The following is a 19,542-nucleotide window of genomic DNA, read 5'->3' as shown; positions in this document are numbered from 1 at the left end:
CCACAATCCAAAAACGTGCAGGTTTGTAGGTTAATTGCTAAGTATAAATTGTCCCCTAGTGTGTAGGATAGAACTGGTGTACTGGTGATCATTGATCGGTGCAAACTCAGTGGGCCCATGTGGCTGTTTCTATGCTGTATCTCTAAACTAAACTGAAATAAACTAATAACCTGCAGCCATAGGACAGTCCCAATGTCCAAGTTTCATGGATTGGCTCTCGGTATTTAAAGACACATATTTCTGCTTGTCAGAGGGTCATTGTGCTGTTTAAATGGCAGGATCAGAATCAGAACACCAAGTGTTGGAGGAACGCAACGGGTCAGGCAGCATCTGTGGATAGAGCTGCCAACTTTCTCACTCCCAAATAAAGGCAAAAGTTCAAAATATGGGACAAATACCCGACGGCAATTCGTTGACCGACGGTAATGGCTGGGTGAGTGATGAGTTGGCCCGGGTGATGGACAGCACACAAAGCCCAGCCGGCGGGACCGGCTGAGGAGTTTTGGCGCGCGCCCCATCCAACTCATGAACCGATGATCGGCCATGAGAAGATAGACACAAAATGCTGGAGTAACTCAGCGGGTCAGACAGCATTTGTGGAGGAAAGGAATGGCTGACATTTTGGGTCGAGGCGCGGTCTCAACCAGAAACATCACGTATTCCTTTTCTCTTGAGATGCTGTCTGACCCACTGAGTTACTCCAGCATTTTGTGTCTATCTTTGGTTTAAACCAGCATCTGCAGTTCTTTCCTACATGTTCACATATTCTGTTGTGCTGCTGCAAGTAAGGATTTCATTGTTCTGTCTGGGACAAATGACAACAAAACACTCTTGAATCAAAAGGCTGACACTGATGCGCCCCAATGAAAATACTGGCACTCTAATGGAAATGATTCGATGAAGGGCGGCATGGTGGCGCAGCGGTAGAGTTGCTGCCTTACAGCGCTTGCAGCACCGGAGACCCGGGTTCGATCCCAACTACTGGTGCTATCGGTACGGAGTTTCCACGTTCTCCCCGTCACTTGCGTGGGTTTTATCTGAGATCTTCGGTTTCCTCCCACACTCCAAAGACGTCCAGGTATGTAGGTAAATTGGCTTGTGTGCCAAGGCAGTGTTAATGTGCGGGGATCGCTGGTCGGTGCGGACTCCGTGGGCCAAAGGGCCTGTTTCCGCGCTGTATCTCTAAACTAAACCTAAGTTGTAACAATGATTAAGATTCTCTAGACACAGATTTTAATCTTTCTTGGGTCAGGAGGAAATTAGAACCTGGGAACTATACATCGAGAGAGCTTGTCATGAAAGCAGCGTTGTCATTGAAGATGCTGCCAAGCAATCTGCAATCTGAAAAGGGAGGGGTAATTAAATTAAAGTCCTACTGAGTCAACTTTGTCAATTATAGTTCTACTGAGCTACTTTGTGCTCTGATTTATGTTAATTTACCCATGGCCTTGCTAATTGTTTGAAAACTCATTCTATTATACTTCATATATTCGGCAAGAATATGGAAACATAAGCGGTGTTGTTCATTGGTTATTTCATTAGTTTAATCCCATGATTTATACTTGAGAGATAAAACAATTTATTTTTCATGTTAAATCACATGCTTGCTTGCAGTCACTTTTAGGATTTAGAGACCAGACACAAGGATTCACTTGACTGATTTTGAGTTGTTCTAAAGCGCAGAATCATTAATTCCACACTAAAACAGCACAATATTATTTCTAAATGCTAGATTGCTGAGAAGTAAAAGGAAGATGCCATATTTGATATAAACCATAACAAACAATAACTGGGCCAGCACAGTGGCACAGCTGGTAGTGCTGCTGCCTCACAGCGCCAGAGACCCCAGTTCGATCCTGCCCTCAGGTGCTGTCTGTGTGGAGTTTGCACGTTCTCCCTGTGACCGCGTGGGTTTCCTCCAGGTGCTCCGGTTTCCTCCCACATCCCAAAGACGTGTGGTTTTGTAGAGCAATTGGCCTCTGTAAATTGCCCCAAATGTGTAGGAAGAGGATGAGAAAGTGGAACATAGAACCAGTGCAAATGAGTGATCGATAGTCAGTGCAGATTTGGTGGGTTGAAGGGCCTGTTTCCATGCTGCATCTCTAAACTAAACTAAACGTGAGTGCTATGTTTCAGTTATATGTCAGGTGAGAAAGATATTCCAGTCCTGATTAGGTTTTTAGTCAGATCAATACTGTGAGTATTACCGTTGATAATGACAAGGCACAGATTACCCGCTTGATCAGCCTGGACATTCCTTCATCCATTGGACCGGTGGGGTGCAAGATCATATGGAGCTGATAAGCCGGTTCCCCATCCAAACTCATGTTGTTATAAGTTTTAGATTTAGGTTTAATATTGTCACGTGTACTGAGGCACAGTGAAAAGATTCTGTTTGCATGCTACCCAATTAAATCAGATAATACTATATATAGGTAAACACAATCACAAAAGATACCAGAGTGCGGAATATAGAACAACTATTTTGTACTTTACACAAAGCAAATATCTACATTTGTAAAGTGTAAATTACAAAATGGATCAACTTCCAATTCTGGAGACACAAGGAATTGCAGATTCTGGTTTGCAAGAAAAAACACAAAGTGCTGGAGTAACTCAGTGGGTCAGCCATTATCTATGGAGAACACGTTTTGCGTCTGGACTCTTCTTCATATTCAGCTTATCTAAATTTTCAAAAGTCCCTCTGGTGTAAAAGGGAACAGGATATATGGCAATAGACAATAGGTGCAGGAGTAGGCCATTCGAGCCAGCACTGCCATTCAATGTGATCATGGCTGATCATCCCCAATCAGTACCCCGTTCCTGCCTTCACCCCATATCCCCTGACTCCGCTATCTTTAAGAGCCCTATCTAGTTAATGACAACTCATTACTGGCTTTATCTTGCACTCAAGATTATTCACGTATTCACTGTATCATGTATCTGAACACTGTGAACGGCTCGATTGTAATCACTTATTGTCTTTCCACTGGCCTGTTAACAGGCAATAAAAACTTTTCACTGTATCTCGGTACACGTGACAATAAACTAAACTCATACTGCCTCTTGAACATTATTTAAAATCCATCACAAAAGAAAAATCATTGTTTAATTCAACAATATTTTATTCCTTGATTGAGGGGTTGTATACAACATTGCGGCACAATTGTGAGACTCCTATTTTAAATTGATATCAATGCTCAGCGTTCACTGAAACAATAACTACATGACTTACATAGCAATTTGATGTCCCGATACATTTGATGGGCATAAACACAGGCCCTTTGGCCCAACTTGCCCACACTGGCCAACATACACTCGTCCCAGTGTTTAGGCAACGTTTCGGGCCGAAACCGTCTGAAGAAGGGTTTCAGCCCGAAACGTTGCCTATTTCCTTCGCTCCATAGATGCTGCTGCACCCGCTGAGTTTATCCAGCTTTTTTGTATACATACACTCGTCCCACCTGCCCGCGTTTGGCCCATATCCCTCTAAACCTGTCCTATCCATGTACCTGTCTAAATATTTCTTAAATGTTGGGATAGTCCCAGCCTCAACTACCTCCTGTGGCAGCTCGTTCCATACACCCACCACCATTTATGAGAAAAAGTTACCACTTCAGATTCTTACTAAATCTTTTCCCCTTTAAAAGTCTGAGAAAGATTGACATGCAGAAAGAAGATGTTACGCAAGGTGTCTAAAACCCCAGGGAAATGAGTTGGGTTTAAAATAACTAAGGTTTCTGGACATTGCCTGCTGCTGCGGGAGCACGTCCCATCATCTCACGCTTTGTGTTCAGTTCAGGCTTTAACAAAATAATATAACATTTCGGGAAGAAAATGCAAATAAGCAAGCCAAAGGTGGATGCCAAAATAGCAAACACTTCCACGGCAACAATATATTTGCCTTTGCTGCTGAAGTAGGCAGGTATGAAGGAAACCCAGACCACAAAGAAGATGAGGAGGCTAAAAGAGATAAATTTGGCTTCGTTAAAATTGTTCGGCAACTTCCGAGCTAGAAATGCCAAAATGAAGCAGAGAATAGCCAAGAGCCCAATGTAAATTAAAATGGCAAATAACGTTTGCTCTGCTCCTTGGCTGCATTCTAAAATAATTTTACCAACTGCGACTGTTGCGTCCTTCTGCACAGAGATGGGTGACGACAAGAGGAATCCAATGCAGATGCATATCTGAATGAAGGTAATGGATGCTACAATCACACGGTGATACATAGGCCGAAAGCGTTTTAGGGCATTTTGGTTGGGTTTGGTCATTGTGAAAGCCAGTACCACCACAATGGTTTTAACAAGGATGCAAGAGAGGCAGAGGGAAAAACCAATACCAAATCCTATCTGACGGAGGATACAAAATTTGACCGTAGGTCGCCCAAGGAAGGCAAGCGAGGCCAGGAAGCACAATATCAGAGAAAATAAGAGGAGAAAACTAAGCTCATAGTTGTTAGCTCGTACAATGGGTGTGTTCATGAACTTCATAAATATCGCCAAAATAGCTGCAGAGATGGTGATCCCGAGTACTGAAAAGAAAGTTAAAACAATCCCCAGTGGTTCATCAAACGAAAGGAATTCCACTCCCTTCAGCAAACACGTATCCTTCTGCTTATTGGACCAGTAATCCTCCGGACACTCAAAACACTCTGAGAAACAGAAATAGAAAATGGAATAATTTGAAAATTAAGAATCACTTTGGAAGAATTGAAAAAAATCTAACTAAAATAGACACAAAGTGCTGGAGTAACTCAGTGGGTCGGTCAGGCAAGATGTAGAAACAAGGAGCATTGATGCTGCAAATGCTGGTTTGCACAAAAGTACACAATGTGCTGGAGTAAGGGTGCGGGTCAGGGATTATGTCTGGAGAACAAGGATAGGTGACATTTTGGGTCGGGTCCTATCGTCGGAAATCGTGTGAAGTTTGACTTTTTGAAGGATTTCCACTGAATTGAAAAAGCATGGAATTTCTTCAATGTTTATTATATACTCATAAGCCGGTTCTGCTCCTTGCATTCTCAGATATAGTAAAGTGTTTGTGAGAGTAGTGTCCTTAATAACATTTGTTCTCGTTATAATGCGTACCTGTGCCATTTGATATCTCGCCGTTTGCACAGGGGATGCAATCAAAACAGCAGATCGACTCTCCCTCCTCAACGTTTTTCCGAGTCCCCGGGCGACAGTTTTCACGGCACACAGAGCGAGGAACCTTCGCAAGTGTAAAGAGAACAATGTCGTGAAAAATAGCGCCATAAAGTTTAAATGGAAAATGTTGGACAAAATATCCAGCCAAACTCTCCCAATATCATTAAACGCAGAAGGGCCCCGACCCGAAACATTATCCATTTTCACCAGAGATGCTGACTGACGCACTGAGTAATGGTCCTGTCCCACGATGCGAGTTCATTCAAGACCTCTCCCGAGTTTTAAAAAAAAATCATGGTAAAATGTGGTAAAAACATAGAGGGTACATTGGAGTTCGGAGACTTTTCTTAGTGGCTCGTAACGCTAATAGAAACATAGAAACATAGAAATTAGGTGCAGGAGTAGGCCATTCGGCCCTTCGAGCCTGCACCGCCATTCAATATGATCATGGCTGATCATCCAACTCAGTATCCCGTACCTGCCTTCTCTCCATACCCCCTGGTCCCCTTAGCCACAAGGACCACATCTAACTCCCTCTTAAATATAGCCAATGAACTGGCCTCAACTACCCTCTGTGGCAGAGAGTTCCAGAGATTCACCACTCTCTGAGTGAAAAAAGTTCTTCTCATCTCGGTTTTAAAGGATTTCCCCTTTATCCTTAAGCTGTGACCCCTGGTCCTGGACTTCCCCAACATCGGGAACAATCTTCCTGCATCTAGCCTGTCCAACCCCTTAAGAATTTTGTAAGTTTCTATAAGATCCCCTCTCAATCTTCTAAATTCTAGAGAGTATAAACCAAGTCTATCCAGTCTTTCTTCATAAGACAGTCCTGACATCCCAGGAATCAGTCTGGTGAACCGTCTCTGCACTCCCTCTATGGCAATAATGTCCTTCCTCAGATTTGGAGACCAAAACTGTACGCAATACTCCAGGTGTGGTCTCACCAAGACCCTGTACAACTGCAGTGGAACCTCTCTGCTCCTATACTCAAATCCTTTTGCAATGAAAGCTAACATACCATTCGCTTTCTTTACTGCCTGCTGCACCTGCATGCCTACCTTCAATGACTGGTGTACCATGACACCCAGGTCTCGCTGCATCTCCCCCTTTCCCAATCGGCCACCATTTAGATAATGGCAGGTACTCGGGAAGACTCATGACGATTTTTCAACGTGTTGAAAAATGTCCACGAGATCCCCGAGTACCGACGAGCGGCCAATACCGTAAATCTCCGTGTTCGAATCAGGGCAAACTCGGGAGAATTCTTTGAATGAACTCGTACAGTGGGACAAGGCTTTTACTCCAGCAGTTTGCCTCTATCTTTTGTCCCAATGCCATTGCGGTTCTCATTTCCAAATCAAACCTTCATTGATCCCATGATTCTCTCCTAGTGCGTGCCCCCCCCCCCCTTCACATTTCATACTTTGCAGTTCCTTACGACATATTTTATCATTGTTTTTATAGAAGGGCGGCACTGTGGCACAGCGGTAGAGTTGCTGCCAGAGACACGGGTTCGATCCCGACTGGGGGTGCTGTCAATATTGAGTTTGTACGTTCTCCCCGTGACTCCGTGGGTTTTCACTGGGTGCTCTGGTTTCCTCCCAAACACTAAAAACGTACAGGTTTGTAGGTTAATTGTCTTCTGTAAATTGTCCCTAGCATGTAGCATAGTGCTAGCGTATGAGGTGATCGCTGGTTGGCATGGAAACGGTGGGCCGAAGGACCTGTTTCCACATGCTATCTCCAAAGTTAAGTAGAGTAGACCATTCAGCCCATCTAGTTTATGCCAGTTTTCAGAGCCATTCCATTAATCCCATTGCCACATTTATTCCCCTGGAGCCTGCTCTCTCTCTCTCTCTCACTTGCTCATCCACACCTGTCTGATTCCTCAGTTACTCACCTACACCTGGGGTAAATTCGTCATCAATTAACCAGAATATCCTTGGGGTGTGGAAGGAAATCAAATCACCCAGGGGAACCCCATGCATTTGTGGATAAGAATAAACTCCACAAAGGGAGCTCCCAAGGTCAGGATCGAACAGCAACTCACTTAAAATTCTTATCATCCTCTGCAGACCGTGGATAGGTGACGTTTTGGGTTGGGACATTTCTTCAGTCTGAAGAAGGGTTCTGACCTGAAACACCACCTATCCACGTTCTCCTGCAATGCTGACTGACTGAGTTACTCCAGCACTTTGCGTTATTTTTGCTCTTCATCTTAAGATGTTGTCCTCTTGCCATTCATCTCCACAACCATTGCCCATCATCTCAGTAAGCCAACTCTCCAACACCCTATCTGGAAATTCCACTGCCTCTCTGAAGATCTTCTAAATGCTTTGACCACTGGTCGGAGAGGAAGTAGTTAAGGCAGGAGCAAGAACAATATGTTAAAGACATTAGGGCAGGGGCATGGATAGGAAAGGTTTAGAGGGATGTGGGCCAAGCGTGGGCAAGTGAGATCAAATTAGTTTTAGCACCAATCTTCTGCCAACCATGTACAGGCATTCGTAAAGGTAAGTTATTCCAACAATCAAATATGAGCAATTTTAACAGATGTTCTGCCTATGTAAATTAGAAATAAATGCCAGTGTGTAGAATATTTACGATAATTATTTCATCCAGGGGCGTTAAGTGGCAGTCAGTATATAGAGTTGTACTTGACTTGTCTTAAGGCTTTAGAGATACAGGGACGTGAAACAGGCCCTTTGGCACACTGAGTTCGTGCCGACCAGCGTACACTAGCACTATCCATCACACTAGGGACAGTTTACAATTTTACCGGCCAGATAAACTACAAACCTGCACTTCTTTGGAATGCGATAGGAAATCGGAACACCTGGAGAAAACTCCATACAGACTACACCCAGGATTGAACCCAGGTCTCTGGCAATGTAAGGCAACAACACTACCACTGCACCACTGTTTTGCCCATTGACCATGCCGACCAAGATGCCTCATCTACACTCGAACCAACTGCCCACGTTTGGCCCATATCGAAACCTTTCAGAGTAATTCAAATTCTGATGAAGTTTTTACAGGTTCAATTATTTGTTTTACCAAACGCTTACACTTTAAATGGATTCTATTGGTTTCTGGAAAGAAAGGTTGACCTTCCATGTTGATCGTAAACCCACCTGCCTCGTGCCACCAGACCAGACCAGGTCCTGTTCTCTGAGGGTTAGCTCATGCCCCAGTTCTTCTCTGGCATCATATTCACCTACAGTCACGTAACGAATCTTTCCATTGGAAGACACCTGCCAGTTTATTATATCATACACGGCTAAAAAATCGCCGTTCTTATCAAAATATCTCTCCATCCCTGATCGGTCGACAAAGCGAACATTTTTCATGTAATGTAGAAGCTAGAAAAGAAATGTACACTCAATCACTATGTTATACAGTCAGGGCACACAAAGCAGGAGACAACAAAACATCTGATGTCGGAAGCATCAAATGTCCCTTTTCCCTTTGAGAATAGGGAAGATTCAAACAAGAGGACACGACTTCAGAATTAAGGGACAGAAGTTTAGGGGTAACATGAGGGGGAACCTCTTTACTCAGAGAGTGGTAGCAGTGTGAAATGTGCTTCCAGTGGAAGTGGTGGAGGCAGGTTCGTTGGTATCATTTAAAAATAAATTGGATAGGCATATGGATGAGAAGGGAATGGAGGGTCATGGCATGAGTGCAGGCAGGTGGGACTAAGGGAAAATAATTGTTCGGCATGGACTTGTAGGGCCGAGATGGCCTGTTTCCGTGCTGTAATTGTTATATGGTTATATGGTTAAATGTCCTTCTCTGCATTTTTACATTTAGAGCCATAACGTTATACAGCAGAGAAACAGGCCCGCCGACCCAACTTGCCCATGCGGACCAAGATGTCCCATCTAAGCCAGTCCCATTTGCCCACTTGATAGAGCCACATATCAAACCAGCTGTATCCTCTCAGGAATGCTAACTGCTTGAACGCTGGGTATTCATCTATCATTGAGGCAAACTAGAGGCACACCAGCGAGCATTTTCATGGGATGCAAAAGGGGTTTGAAACTACAATACAATACAATACGGTTTTATTCGTCACATTGCACACAAAGTGCAAGTGAAATGAATTTGTCTAAGTGGTATGATGGCGTTCAAACCCAATTCTTTGTCGGCATTGTCTAAGGTTTTGGAAGAAATTAGTATCCAACATATTTGTCACATTAAACATAAATTTATTTTGCAAGACAAAAATGAACATATTGTTTGTTTATTTAAAAAACTGTATGCAAGTTCCACAGACTATTTTATCCAAAAAAAATACACAAGTTCAAGAATTTCGGATAAATCTGTGACAACTTCGACAGGAACAAGATAGGAACAAGCGTCTTGAACTGAGATTAGTGGTGCATCCTCATAATAGAAACCTTTAAAGAGGCATAATTAACTTATTTTCCTTCTTCTCCATGCTTCGGGCTGAAGATACAGAAGCTTGAAAGAGCGCACCACCAGACTAAGGAACAGTTTCTTCCCCTCTGTTATCAGGCTTCTGAACAGTCCTTCTATACGCTAGGGTATTGTCCGATTCACCTCTACCTCATTGTGAACATTGGACTTTGCCTCTGGAACTGCTGCATTATACCTACGGTACATTCTGCACTCTTTGTATTGTATTGTATTGTATTCAAATTTATTGTCATTGTCTCAATTAGAGACAACGAAATGAATTTCCCTTTACAGTCAGTATCATAAAAATAAATAAATAATAAATATTAAAACATATTAAAAAAAATAAAATAGAATTTAAAAAAAAAGCACAAACACAGAAAGTCCACGACACAACACAACACAGTGGCACCAAGGTGAGGAAGGCACCATTGTCCAGCCAGCCTCCCCTCCGATCTTCCCAGATGTTCATCCGTGGTCTGGGCCTTCCGAGCACCCGCAGTCGCAGCCCCGGGTGGCCCGATGTTCAGGCCCTCACGCTGGGCTGGTGGAACGCCGACACCGAACCCCGACGGTGAACATCCTCCTCCTCAGCGGCCCGGACCTCCTGATCAGCCGCCTCCCGCTGCCGGAGTCTGCAGCTCCTGAGTCCACAGGCCGAGCCGGGCAGAGTCACAGGACTCACTCAGTGTCTTCCCCTTTGCTCTACCGGTTGTACTTGAATTTGACATGATTCTATTAATGTATATTATTGTCTTGTCTGATTGGATAGCATGAAAAATATTTTTTTTTCACTGATGTATCTCATCCTTTGAAGCTAAATGAGATCAAGGAGCCAAATTAAAAATAATAGGGATGTAATGCTGGTCAAACCGCATTTGGAGTATTGTGAGCAGTTTTGGGCACCATATTTGAGGAAAGGTATGCTGCCGTTGGAGGGGGTTTAGAGGAAGTTTTTGAGAATGATCCCAGGGAATGCTTGGGTTAACATATAATGAGCGTTTGAAGGGTTTAGAATGAGGGGGTACTTTATTGAAACTTACTGAATAGTGAAAGGCCTGGATAGAGTGATTGTGGAGAGGATGTTTCCACTAGTGGGAGAGTTTAGGACTAAAGGCCACAGCCTCAGAATAAAATGACGTAACTTTATAAAGGAGATGAGGAGGAATTTCTTTAGGCAGAGGTTGGTGAATCTGTGGAATTAATTGCCACGGAAGGCTGTGGAGGACAAGCCAATGGATATTTTTAAGGCAGAGGTAGAGAGATTCTTGATTAGTACGGGTGGCAAAGGTTATTAGGAGAAGGCAGGAGAATGGGGTTCGGAGGGAGAGATAGATCAGCCATGATTGAAAGGCAAAGTACACTTGATGGGCTGAAGGACCTAATTCTGCTCCCATAATTCATGAACTAACCTGCCAAGGTTCAAAAGAACGTATGTTTGCGCATGTTCCATTTTCAAAGGGCCCTTTCCCATTTCTGCAGGACTGCAGGTCTTGGAGGGCGTAAGCAATAGCGTACACAGCGTTGATAACGTTGCAGGCAATGCGGAAGTTACTGACATCCGTATAGGCGTGATCCGCTTTCCTCAGGTCTTCCAGGCCGGTACACAATTTCTTCACATCAGCTTGACTTACGTTTGATGGAAGTTTATAAGCCCACTTGCAACCAAAGATGTCTTCCCAGAGCTCAGATATGAAAGTATCATCACGGGTTGTCACCGGATTTTTTTCATAGAGGAACTCTTGGAACCCCTCAAGTTTGCATAGTGGGAGTGTTAGCCCGATGGTTCCAGTCCAGTACTTAGCATACTCTTTTCTGATAGCACTGAGTGGCCCTGATGTGCTCCAGCCCTCGGTTGCCACCCACGTTCTGTCTGTTATGTTTTGTCTCACAATCTCTTCAAGCAAGGGGACGATGTTGGTGTCGCAAGAAAAAGCAACAATGATCTTCGCGGTTGACTTTCTTATCACTTCAACAATCTCGCGGTACTTTTTTCGGGAGCCGTCGATTGGGATTGCCTCATTGAAGGCAATGCAGGCTCCCATACGCTCCACTTGAATCTTGAACATCTCGGCTGCTTGAATGCCATAGTCCACGTTATCTGCCAATACTCCCACCCACTTCCAACCAAAGTGTTTGATCAGTTTGACAAGGACCTTGGACTGAAATATATCACTTGGCATGGTGCGGAAAAATGATGGGAATCTTTCTTTGTCACTGAGACTTGGGATGGATGAAAAGTAACTGACCTGTAGAGAAACAACACAAAATGTGAATGATCATTAAGCATAGTTGTACATGTATATTCATAGTTTGTTTTCAATTCAAAAGAATGGCTAGCTTCTGGGATAATCATGTGACATTAACTGGCATCATTTATTAAATGGTTCCATTCAGTCAGAGCCGGATTTACCACTAGGCTTCATAAGCTGAAGCTTCGGGGGCCTCCGGCCAAGGTGTATAATATTTTTGACCCTGTCATAGGCCTTTCTTACATATGCTGTCACAACGCACTGTCGTCTCTAAACAACCCTTCAGTAATTTTCCTTGCCCTCCATTTCAGAATAATAATGTTTTAACCCGATAACTCAACACTAGCACTGGCAATAAATAAATAAATAAATATTGCGGCTTTCCAACCTCTTATCTCATTGGCCACGTTCGGCTGCAAATTGGTGTCAATCTGGTGGACCATCTTCCTCTCGTCGTGGGGGTGGGGGATTGGGAGGGGCCTCACAAGTGGAACAGCCTAGGGCCTCTCTTCATCTAAATCCACCACTGCATTCAGTATATATTCAAGGGCGGCATGGCGGTGCAGCGGCAGAGCTACTGCCTTACAGCGCCAGAGACCCGTGTTTGATCCTGACTATGGGTGCTTGGCTGTACTGAGTTTGGCCGTTGTCCCTGCGACCGTATGGGTTTTCTCAGAGATCTTCGGTTTCCTCACACACTCCAAAGACATACAGATTTGTAGGCTAATTGGCTTGGTATAAATGTAAATTGTCTCTTCAGCCCACCGAGTCCGCGTCGACCAGCGATCCCTGCACACTCGCACTATCCTACACACTTGGGACCATTTACAATTTTACCCAAGCAAATTAACCCAACAAACCTGTACGTCTTTGGAGTTTGGGAGGAAGCCAGAACACCAGAAGAAAACTCACATGGTCACAGGGAGAACGTACAAATTCTGTACAGATAATGCTTATGGTCGATTCAAACCCGGGTTTCTGGTGCTGCAAGGCAGTAACTCTACTGCTGAGCCACCTCTGTGAAATCTTTTCTCTCCGACAGATATTCCGGGTTTAAGTCCTGCTCCAAACAGTGGAACACAAATGCGACACTTGTCATTTTACCTCCCCCCCCCCCCCCCCTTGACTCCATCCAAGGACCTAAACAGTCTTTCCAGGCGCGGCAGAGGTTCACCTGCACCTCATCTACTGCATCCGCTGCTCTAGGTGTCAGCTGCTCTACATCGGTGAGACCAAGCGTAGGTTTGGCGATCGATTCGCCCAACACCTCCGCTCGGTTCGCAAAAAACAATCTGATCTCCCGGTGGCTCAGCACTTCAACACCCCTCCCATTCCGAATCCGACCTTTCTGTCCTGGGTCTCCTCCAAGGCCAGAGTGAGTCCCACCGTAAATTGGTGGAGCAGCACCTCATATTTCGCTTGGGTAGTTTACACCACAACGGTATGAACATTGACCTCCAATTTCAGGTAGTCTTTGCTTTCTCCCTCTTTCCCCTCCCCTTCCCAGCTCTCCCACAGCCCACTGCCTCCGCCTCTTCCTTTCTTCTTCCCGCTCCCCCCAACCCCCACATCAGTCTGAAGAAGGGTCTCGACCCAATTCCTTCGTTCCATAGATGCTGCCTCACCCGCTGAGTTTCTCCAGCTTTTTTGTCGACCTTCGATTTTTCCAGCATTTGCAGTTCCTTCTTAAAGATCTAGGCTGATCCTTTTGCCAAGGTGGAAATGTCAAGGACTAGAGACTACATACCAAAGATCCTATAGCGAGCAAGATAGTCCACTCGACGAAAAAGAGGTGGTACGGCCATGGGCAGATTCATGGGGTAATTTAAGGCCCCATTTCCGTAACCCACTTCTGTCTACGCACCAAAGATCCCATAGGATAATAGTGCGGAGATGGAAGCCGGTTACGGAAACATCCTCGTAAAAATATTTGGTAAAAATCTTCTCCTCATTTTCAGAATTTTTATTTACTAACACAAACTGTTCCCCCGCAACGTTGATTACATTGCGAGTCAGGTCGGGTCTGGTTACGGCAATGGATGAAAAAAAGGCCCACATTCCATTCCGTTGCGTACTACATGTCAGCCCATTGCATTTAGCAGGAGTGGTCTATAGGATCTTTGCTACATACCATTACTAAAACATATTATCAGTCACCTTGCTGTGTATGTTTATTGCTGTGTGCTAATTCACTGCATTATTACAGCACCAACACTTCCAAAGTAATTGATTTGCTTTAAAGTGTTTTAAGCAGTTCTTTTGTGAATCAGCATCTACAGTTTCTTGTTTCTTTTTTCAAAACTTTATATTTCAGTCTATTGTTTTTTTTCCAATTCCGAGGCCAGACTTTATGCCACCCATCAGCTCCCTGACTAAGATGGATGTAATCTCAAGCCAGTGAGATTAGTCAAATAAGACAAAAAGGTGCTGGTGTACATATCTTATTTTGGTGAGCAATCTTATTCTGTAAGACAATAAGATGCTGGTATGCATTTAATTCCATGGCAGATTATCCTCCTGCTTAGGCTGCTTAAACCGTTCAAGGAATTGGTGGCACGGTGGCACAGAGGATAGAGCTGCTGCTTTACAGCAGCAGAAACCTGGGTTCAATCCTGACTACGGGTGCTTGTCTGTGCAGAGTTTGTACGTTCTCCCCGTGACCTGCGAGGGTTTTCTCCAAGATCTTCGGTTTCCTCCCACACTCCAAAGACATACAGATTTGTAGGTTAATTGGCTTGGTATAAAAATGTGAAATTATCCGTAGTGTGTGTAGGGTAGTGTTAATGTGCGGGGATCGCTGGTCGGGACGGACTCGGTGGGCTTAAGGGCCTGTTTCCGCGCTGTATCTCTAAACTAAACTAAACTAAACTAAACTAGAGTCAAGGAACTGCAGATGATGGAATCTTGAGGAACCACAAAGTGCTGGAGGAACTCAGCGGAGGGAAGGAATAGGCAACATTTTGGGTCAGGACCATCTTTCAGACTCAACCTAATTTAATTAAGATTAACTTTTATTTTTAAAACTTTATGATCTTTTACAGGTGTCCCTGTAAAAGTGGCTCTCACCTGGGGGTACCGATAAATCCCAAGTACTGTTGCCATGGCAATTGAGATCGCTGAGGTTGATGCACCCACCACAGCAGCTAAGGTAGAATTTAACTGGCACTGGTAGTTTGGTGTGAACTTACGATGCCCAGATATCAGTGCAAACACATCTTCTATTGCTGTTGGGCTATTGTAGCAAGTATCATAGATGGCATAACCCAAAGTTACATCTGGTAACAGTGTTGAATTGTCATTTATTTCCTTAATTGCGTAGATCATTCCTTGCATCCATCGGTAATTCCTAATGTTGAATCTTGAAAAAAGAAATTCATGATGATTACAACAAAAAAGTTAATATTTAAATTCAGACTCTTGAATGAAAATACTTAAAAGAATTAAAAGGCGCTTGGACAGATACATGGATAGGAATGGTTCAAATACGGGCAGGTGGGACTTGCGATGATGGGGAATCTTTAGTTTTAGTGTAGTGTATTGTCATGCATGCAGAGGTACCTTGGTCGGCATGGACAAGTTGGGCCGAAGTGTTTGTTTCCATATTGCATGACTCTATCACTTAGGCTATTTTCAGTGAGTTGAAGAGAGGTCCAACCCTGGCAGGCAGGACTGTAATGGAACAGGGGGATAACCTTTTGAGACAGGGATGGTTCAGATAGGGTCCTGTCACAGACCGGGTAGAAGGGGCAGCAAATCCTGACCTCTCCAGATGCAGATGAAACAGAGAAAGGGGCATTTGGCAAATTACTCATACAAGGGGAAATATCTCTAACCATAAAAGATCAGAAAAAAAGTAAATAAGAGAGTAGAAAGTCAGTATGACAGGAGATGAGGGTGATAAATAGAAAGGCATTCTCATAGGTTGCCTATGAGTATAAAAGGGACATTAGGACCAAATAGAGACAAAGATGGAAATCAAGTGGTGGAAGCAAAGCCTTAACTCACTTATCTAATGAGTCATTTATATTGCACTGAGGAAGAGGCCATTTCCAAAGTTTTGGTAAAGGAGGAGAAAGTTTATTTTTAGTTGATTTTAGAGATACAACTTGGAAACAGGCCCTTCGGCCCACCGAGTCCGTGCCGACCATCGATCGCCCTTTCACACTAGTTCTGTGCTATTTCAATTTCTCAAACCGGAGCACCCGGAGGAAACCCACATGGTCACAGAGAGAATGTGCAAACTCTATATAGACAGCATCCAAGGTCAGGATTGAACCCAGGTCTCCGGCACTGTGAGACAGCAGCTCTACCGGCAGCATCACTGTGCCACTTGAAAGGGTAGAGAGTGTTAAAAAGGGAACACTGAAATGGCTGGCTGTGTGTTACATGGGGAATATACAAGTAGAAAATATTTATAAATACAGAATTTCTATTGCGTAGGCAATGAGTTAGAGGCAGGGTTGGACAAGGTCCAGGCTCACACAGGGGTGTGCCCTGCAAGGAAAGGCAACTTACCCAGAATATATTCGAAGAGCAAAGGAAGCAGAATTATGAAAGAAACTGTGGTAAATGCTTCAATAAAAAACAGGGTAATCTCACCTGAATAATAAAAAAGTTCAACTCGGTCTCAGCAAGCAAGGTTGATTGTCTCATTTACCAAACTTCCCTGCTTTGTTGTCGGGTCGTATTGCCTCAACTTGCAGCCTTTCTGATAATAACTATGCTATTCCCATTCATGCATTATCTTGTTTAAGAAGGAACTGCAGATGCTGGAAAATCGAAGGAACACAAAAATGCTGGAGAAACTCAGCGGGTGCAGCAGCATCTATGGAGCGAAGGAAATAGGCAACGTTTCGGGCCGAAACCCAAGGGTTTCGGCCCGAAACGTTGCCTATTTCCTTCGCTCCATAGATGCTGCTGCACCCGCTGAGTTTCTCCAGCATTTTTGTGTACCATACATTATCTTAACCCATGTCTTGTTTCTTTACTTGTCCCATTAGTACTCCTTTACCTTGCATTGATTCTGGATGTGCAGGAAAGAACTGCAGTTGTTGGTTTAAATTGAAGATAGACACAAATTGCTGGAGTAATTCAGCGGAACAGGCAACAACTCTGGAGAGGAGGAATGGGTGACGTTTCGGGTTGAGACCCTTCTTCAGACTGATTCTGGATGATCAGCCAAGATCATATTGAATGGGGGTGCTGGCTCGAAGGGCTGAATGTCCTACTCCTGCACATACTTTCTATGTTTATCTATGTTTTTATTACCATCCCTTTCATAGTTTATCTTTTTATACCTTCTATCCTGTCACAGACCTTCCCTTTTACTCCCTCCTCCTTCTCGATATTTCTCTTCATGTTAAAATTTGTTCTGCTGCTAATATTTTTAGTATCAGTAAAAACTCGCCCAGCAGAGGGGTGTGAGATGTGTTGTTTTCTCAATGCATTTTCCTGCATTTCACTATAAAAAGATAGTTGTTTGTAACACTGAAATCCTCTTTCTCCATTCATTGATCTGAATCCTCAAAGCATCGCCAGACCAGTCTGACCCCCACACCACCAACCCTGTGCTGCCGGCAGAGCAATGGACCTTCAAGGCCAAGCTAAGTCTTGATGTTTTTAAAGTCTTGATACTTGAAAGTTACAAGATGGCACAGTGTTTGTGCACTGCATCAGAAAACATTTTCTCACTTCTACTCGTGTATAATTGTGCTTAAGTATGGTATGGATTTTTGTGGAGGGCATGCAAAATAAAGCATTTCACTGTATCTGGTATACGTAACAATAAATAATTACTACTACTATTGAACACAACGAAGTCTGAAGAAGGTAGTCGCCCCGAAACGTCACTCATTCCTTCTATCCAGGGATGCTGTCTGTCCCGCTGAGTTACTCCAGCATTTTGTGTCGAACTCCAACTAAACCGTGAAGAATTTCACTGTGACTTGTCACATTTGACAATATTCATTCATACAACTACAATCTGCCTTGATTGCACTAGAGACTTGGGGCTATGCGTTTGTCTTTGCACTATAATGTATATTATATATATATATTAAACTTCTTTTTCCATGTATAATGGTGTATACTGAATACTATATTTACATATCTGTTGTGTAAATAAGAATTTCATTGTTTCATTTCAGTACATATGACATTAAAACACTCTTGACTACAAAGACACACAAATTGTCTTAAGCATGTCACACAGCATGTTCAAAGTGTTGTTTGAATGTGTACCCACCTTTCATTGCACATTCGGTGATTTGGCTTGGTCGTGAAAGACAAATTGGATACAGCCGCAGTGCCGTGAAGTGGGAAGACGCCTCCAATAATTATATTACCGTGTTGCAAGACCCCATTCGCTGTATATTCCTGAAGGTTACAGCCCGGCGAGGCCATCTCAAACCCTGAAAACTCAAAGGAAAACCACAGAAAACATAATCGGTAACAGAACCTCATTTTGACGACCAATGAAGCTTCTAACAACACCTTCCCCCATTTATAGAGCACTTTTGAAATCACCTGGTATTTGGTTGGTGAACTGATATAATCATCTCCAATGAGCCCCCCTCTGAGAATTGTGACTGTTACAACCGCGAGAGCATTTAGTGGTCTTGGGATCTCAAATTATGTGCAAATCAAGGGAAAGTGTACTTCAAATGTCAGGTAAACAACATTCAGCTTTCCCGTCTTAAAATTCATGGTAGATTATTGATTTAGCAGTGCTTTAAAAAAATGATTACCTCTTTCTTTGAAATGAGCGCAATTTGGCAACTGGGGAAAGAACGTATATTCTCAGAACTTTTTGGGGAAAAGCAAAAGCAGAAGAATACCTAAAATCAGAGTCGTGGAGAACTAAAACCACCTGACCCGAAATGTTGCATGTCCATTCCTTCCACAGATGTCACCTGACCTGCTGTGTCCATCCAGCACTTTGTGTTTTGTCCAAGAGTCCAGCATCTGCAGTTCTCTTTGTCGCCAATAAAACCATCCATGTCTTCACTTGCGATAAAAGCTAAAATGAATCTTCCTCAAATACAGGAATATGATTCTTCAAGAGTCAAGAGTGTTTATTGTCGTATGTTCCAAAATGGAACAGTGAAATTCTTGCTTGCAGTGTAAGAACAATAACAAAACAGAGTAACAACAACAAAAAAATGCTCAGTATATAATAAACAATAGAGTGCAAAGACAAAAACAATGCTCCCATGTCTATGTAGTTCAGAGTGTATTTGGAGGTAGTAGTGTTTAATAGTCTGATAGTTGTAGGGAATAAGCTGATCCTGAATCCGGACATTATATTTTACAGGCGTCTATACCTTCTTCCCGATATCAGGAGAGAAATGATATCACAGTTAATGAATGCGCCATCGACCTAATGAATTCAGCCAGATATCGATGGGATACCATGTTGGCTGTACATTACATTGATTCACTGTGCAACCTTGACTAACTCCTCCATACCCATTGTCATGCCCTGAGCAGCGGACTAATACTTTAAGTACTACCCACCTTTTAAGAGCTTGTGCCTCTTTAAAGCATGTTTGCAGGCATCTGGCTTCTGAAGCGAGGCTGGAAGATATTTGATAATGGGATCGTTGGGGAGAGAGCATGCTCGCTGCTTTTCTGGCACTACACTGCCTTGTTCGAGAACATGGAGAGGAGGAGAAGTGTTGTACCTCACTGGGAACGGTGTTGCACTTCAAATGCATAGATCA

At 43.5% G+C, this 19,542-nt stretch overlaps 1 protein-coding gene across 1 annotated transcript; it reads right to left on the bottom strand.

The window, feature by feature from the left end:
- Nucleotides 1-3,459: 3,459 nt before the first annotated feature.
- LOC129703161 (vomeronasal type-2 receptor 1-like) lies at nt 3,460-18,993 on the bottom strand. The gene is made up of 7 exons (XM_055645328.1): nt 18,050-18,993; nt 14,888-15,199; nt 10,976-11,818; nt 9,055-9,141; nt 8,258-8,509; nt 5,088-5,298; nt 3,460-4,651 (listed from the first exon to the last, which is right to left on the bottom strand). The coding sequence occupies exons 1-7, from the start codon at nt 18,281-18,283 to the stop codon at nt 3,732-3,734; spliced, it is 2,859 nt and encodes a 952-aa protein (XP_055501303.1). The 5' UTR covers nt 18,284-18,993; the 3' UTR covers nt 3,460-3,731.
- Between the last annotated feature and the right edge of the window lie 549 nt (nt 18,994-19,542).

This window comes from Leucoraja erinacea, chromosome 14, assembly GCF_028641065.1.
Source record: "Leucoraja erinacea ecotype New England chromosome 14, Leri_hhj_1, whole genome shotgun sequence".
NCBI classification, from domain to species: Eukaryota; Metazoa; Chordata; class Chondrichthyes; order Rajiformes; family Rajidae; genus Leucoraja; species Leucoraja erinaceus.
This window is presented reverse-complemented; position numbering and strand designations above follow the sequence as displayed.

Coding starts and splice junctions, on each gene's coding strand:
- LOC129703161 (XM_055645328.1), bottom strand. CDS start 18,283: ATGAGGTTCTGTTACCGATTATGTTTTCTGTGGTTTTCCTTTGAGTTT. Junction 15,200..18,049: donor AAAGGTGGGTACACATTCAA/ACAACACTTTGA, acceptor TGTTGTAATCAT/CATGAATTTCTTTTTTCAAG. Junction 8,510..9,054: donor TTGATATGTGGCTCTATCAA/GTGGGCAAATGG, acceptor TTTCTTTTCTAG/CTTCTACATTACATGAAAAA.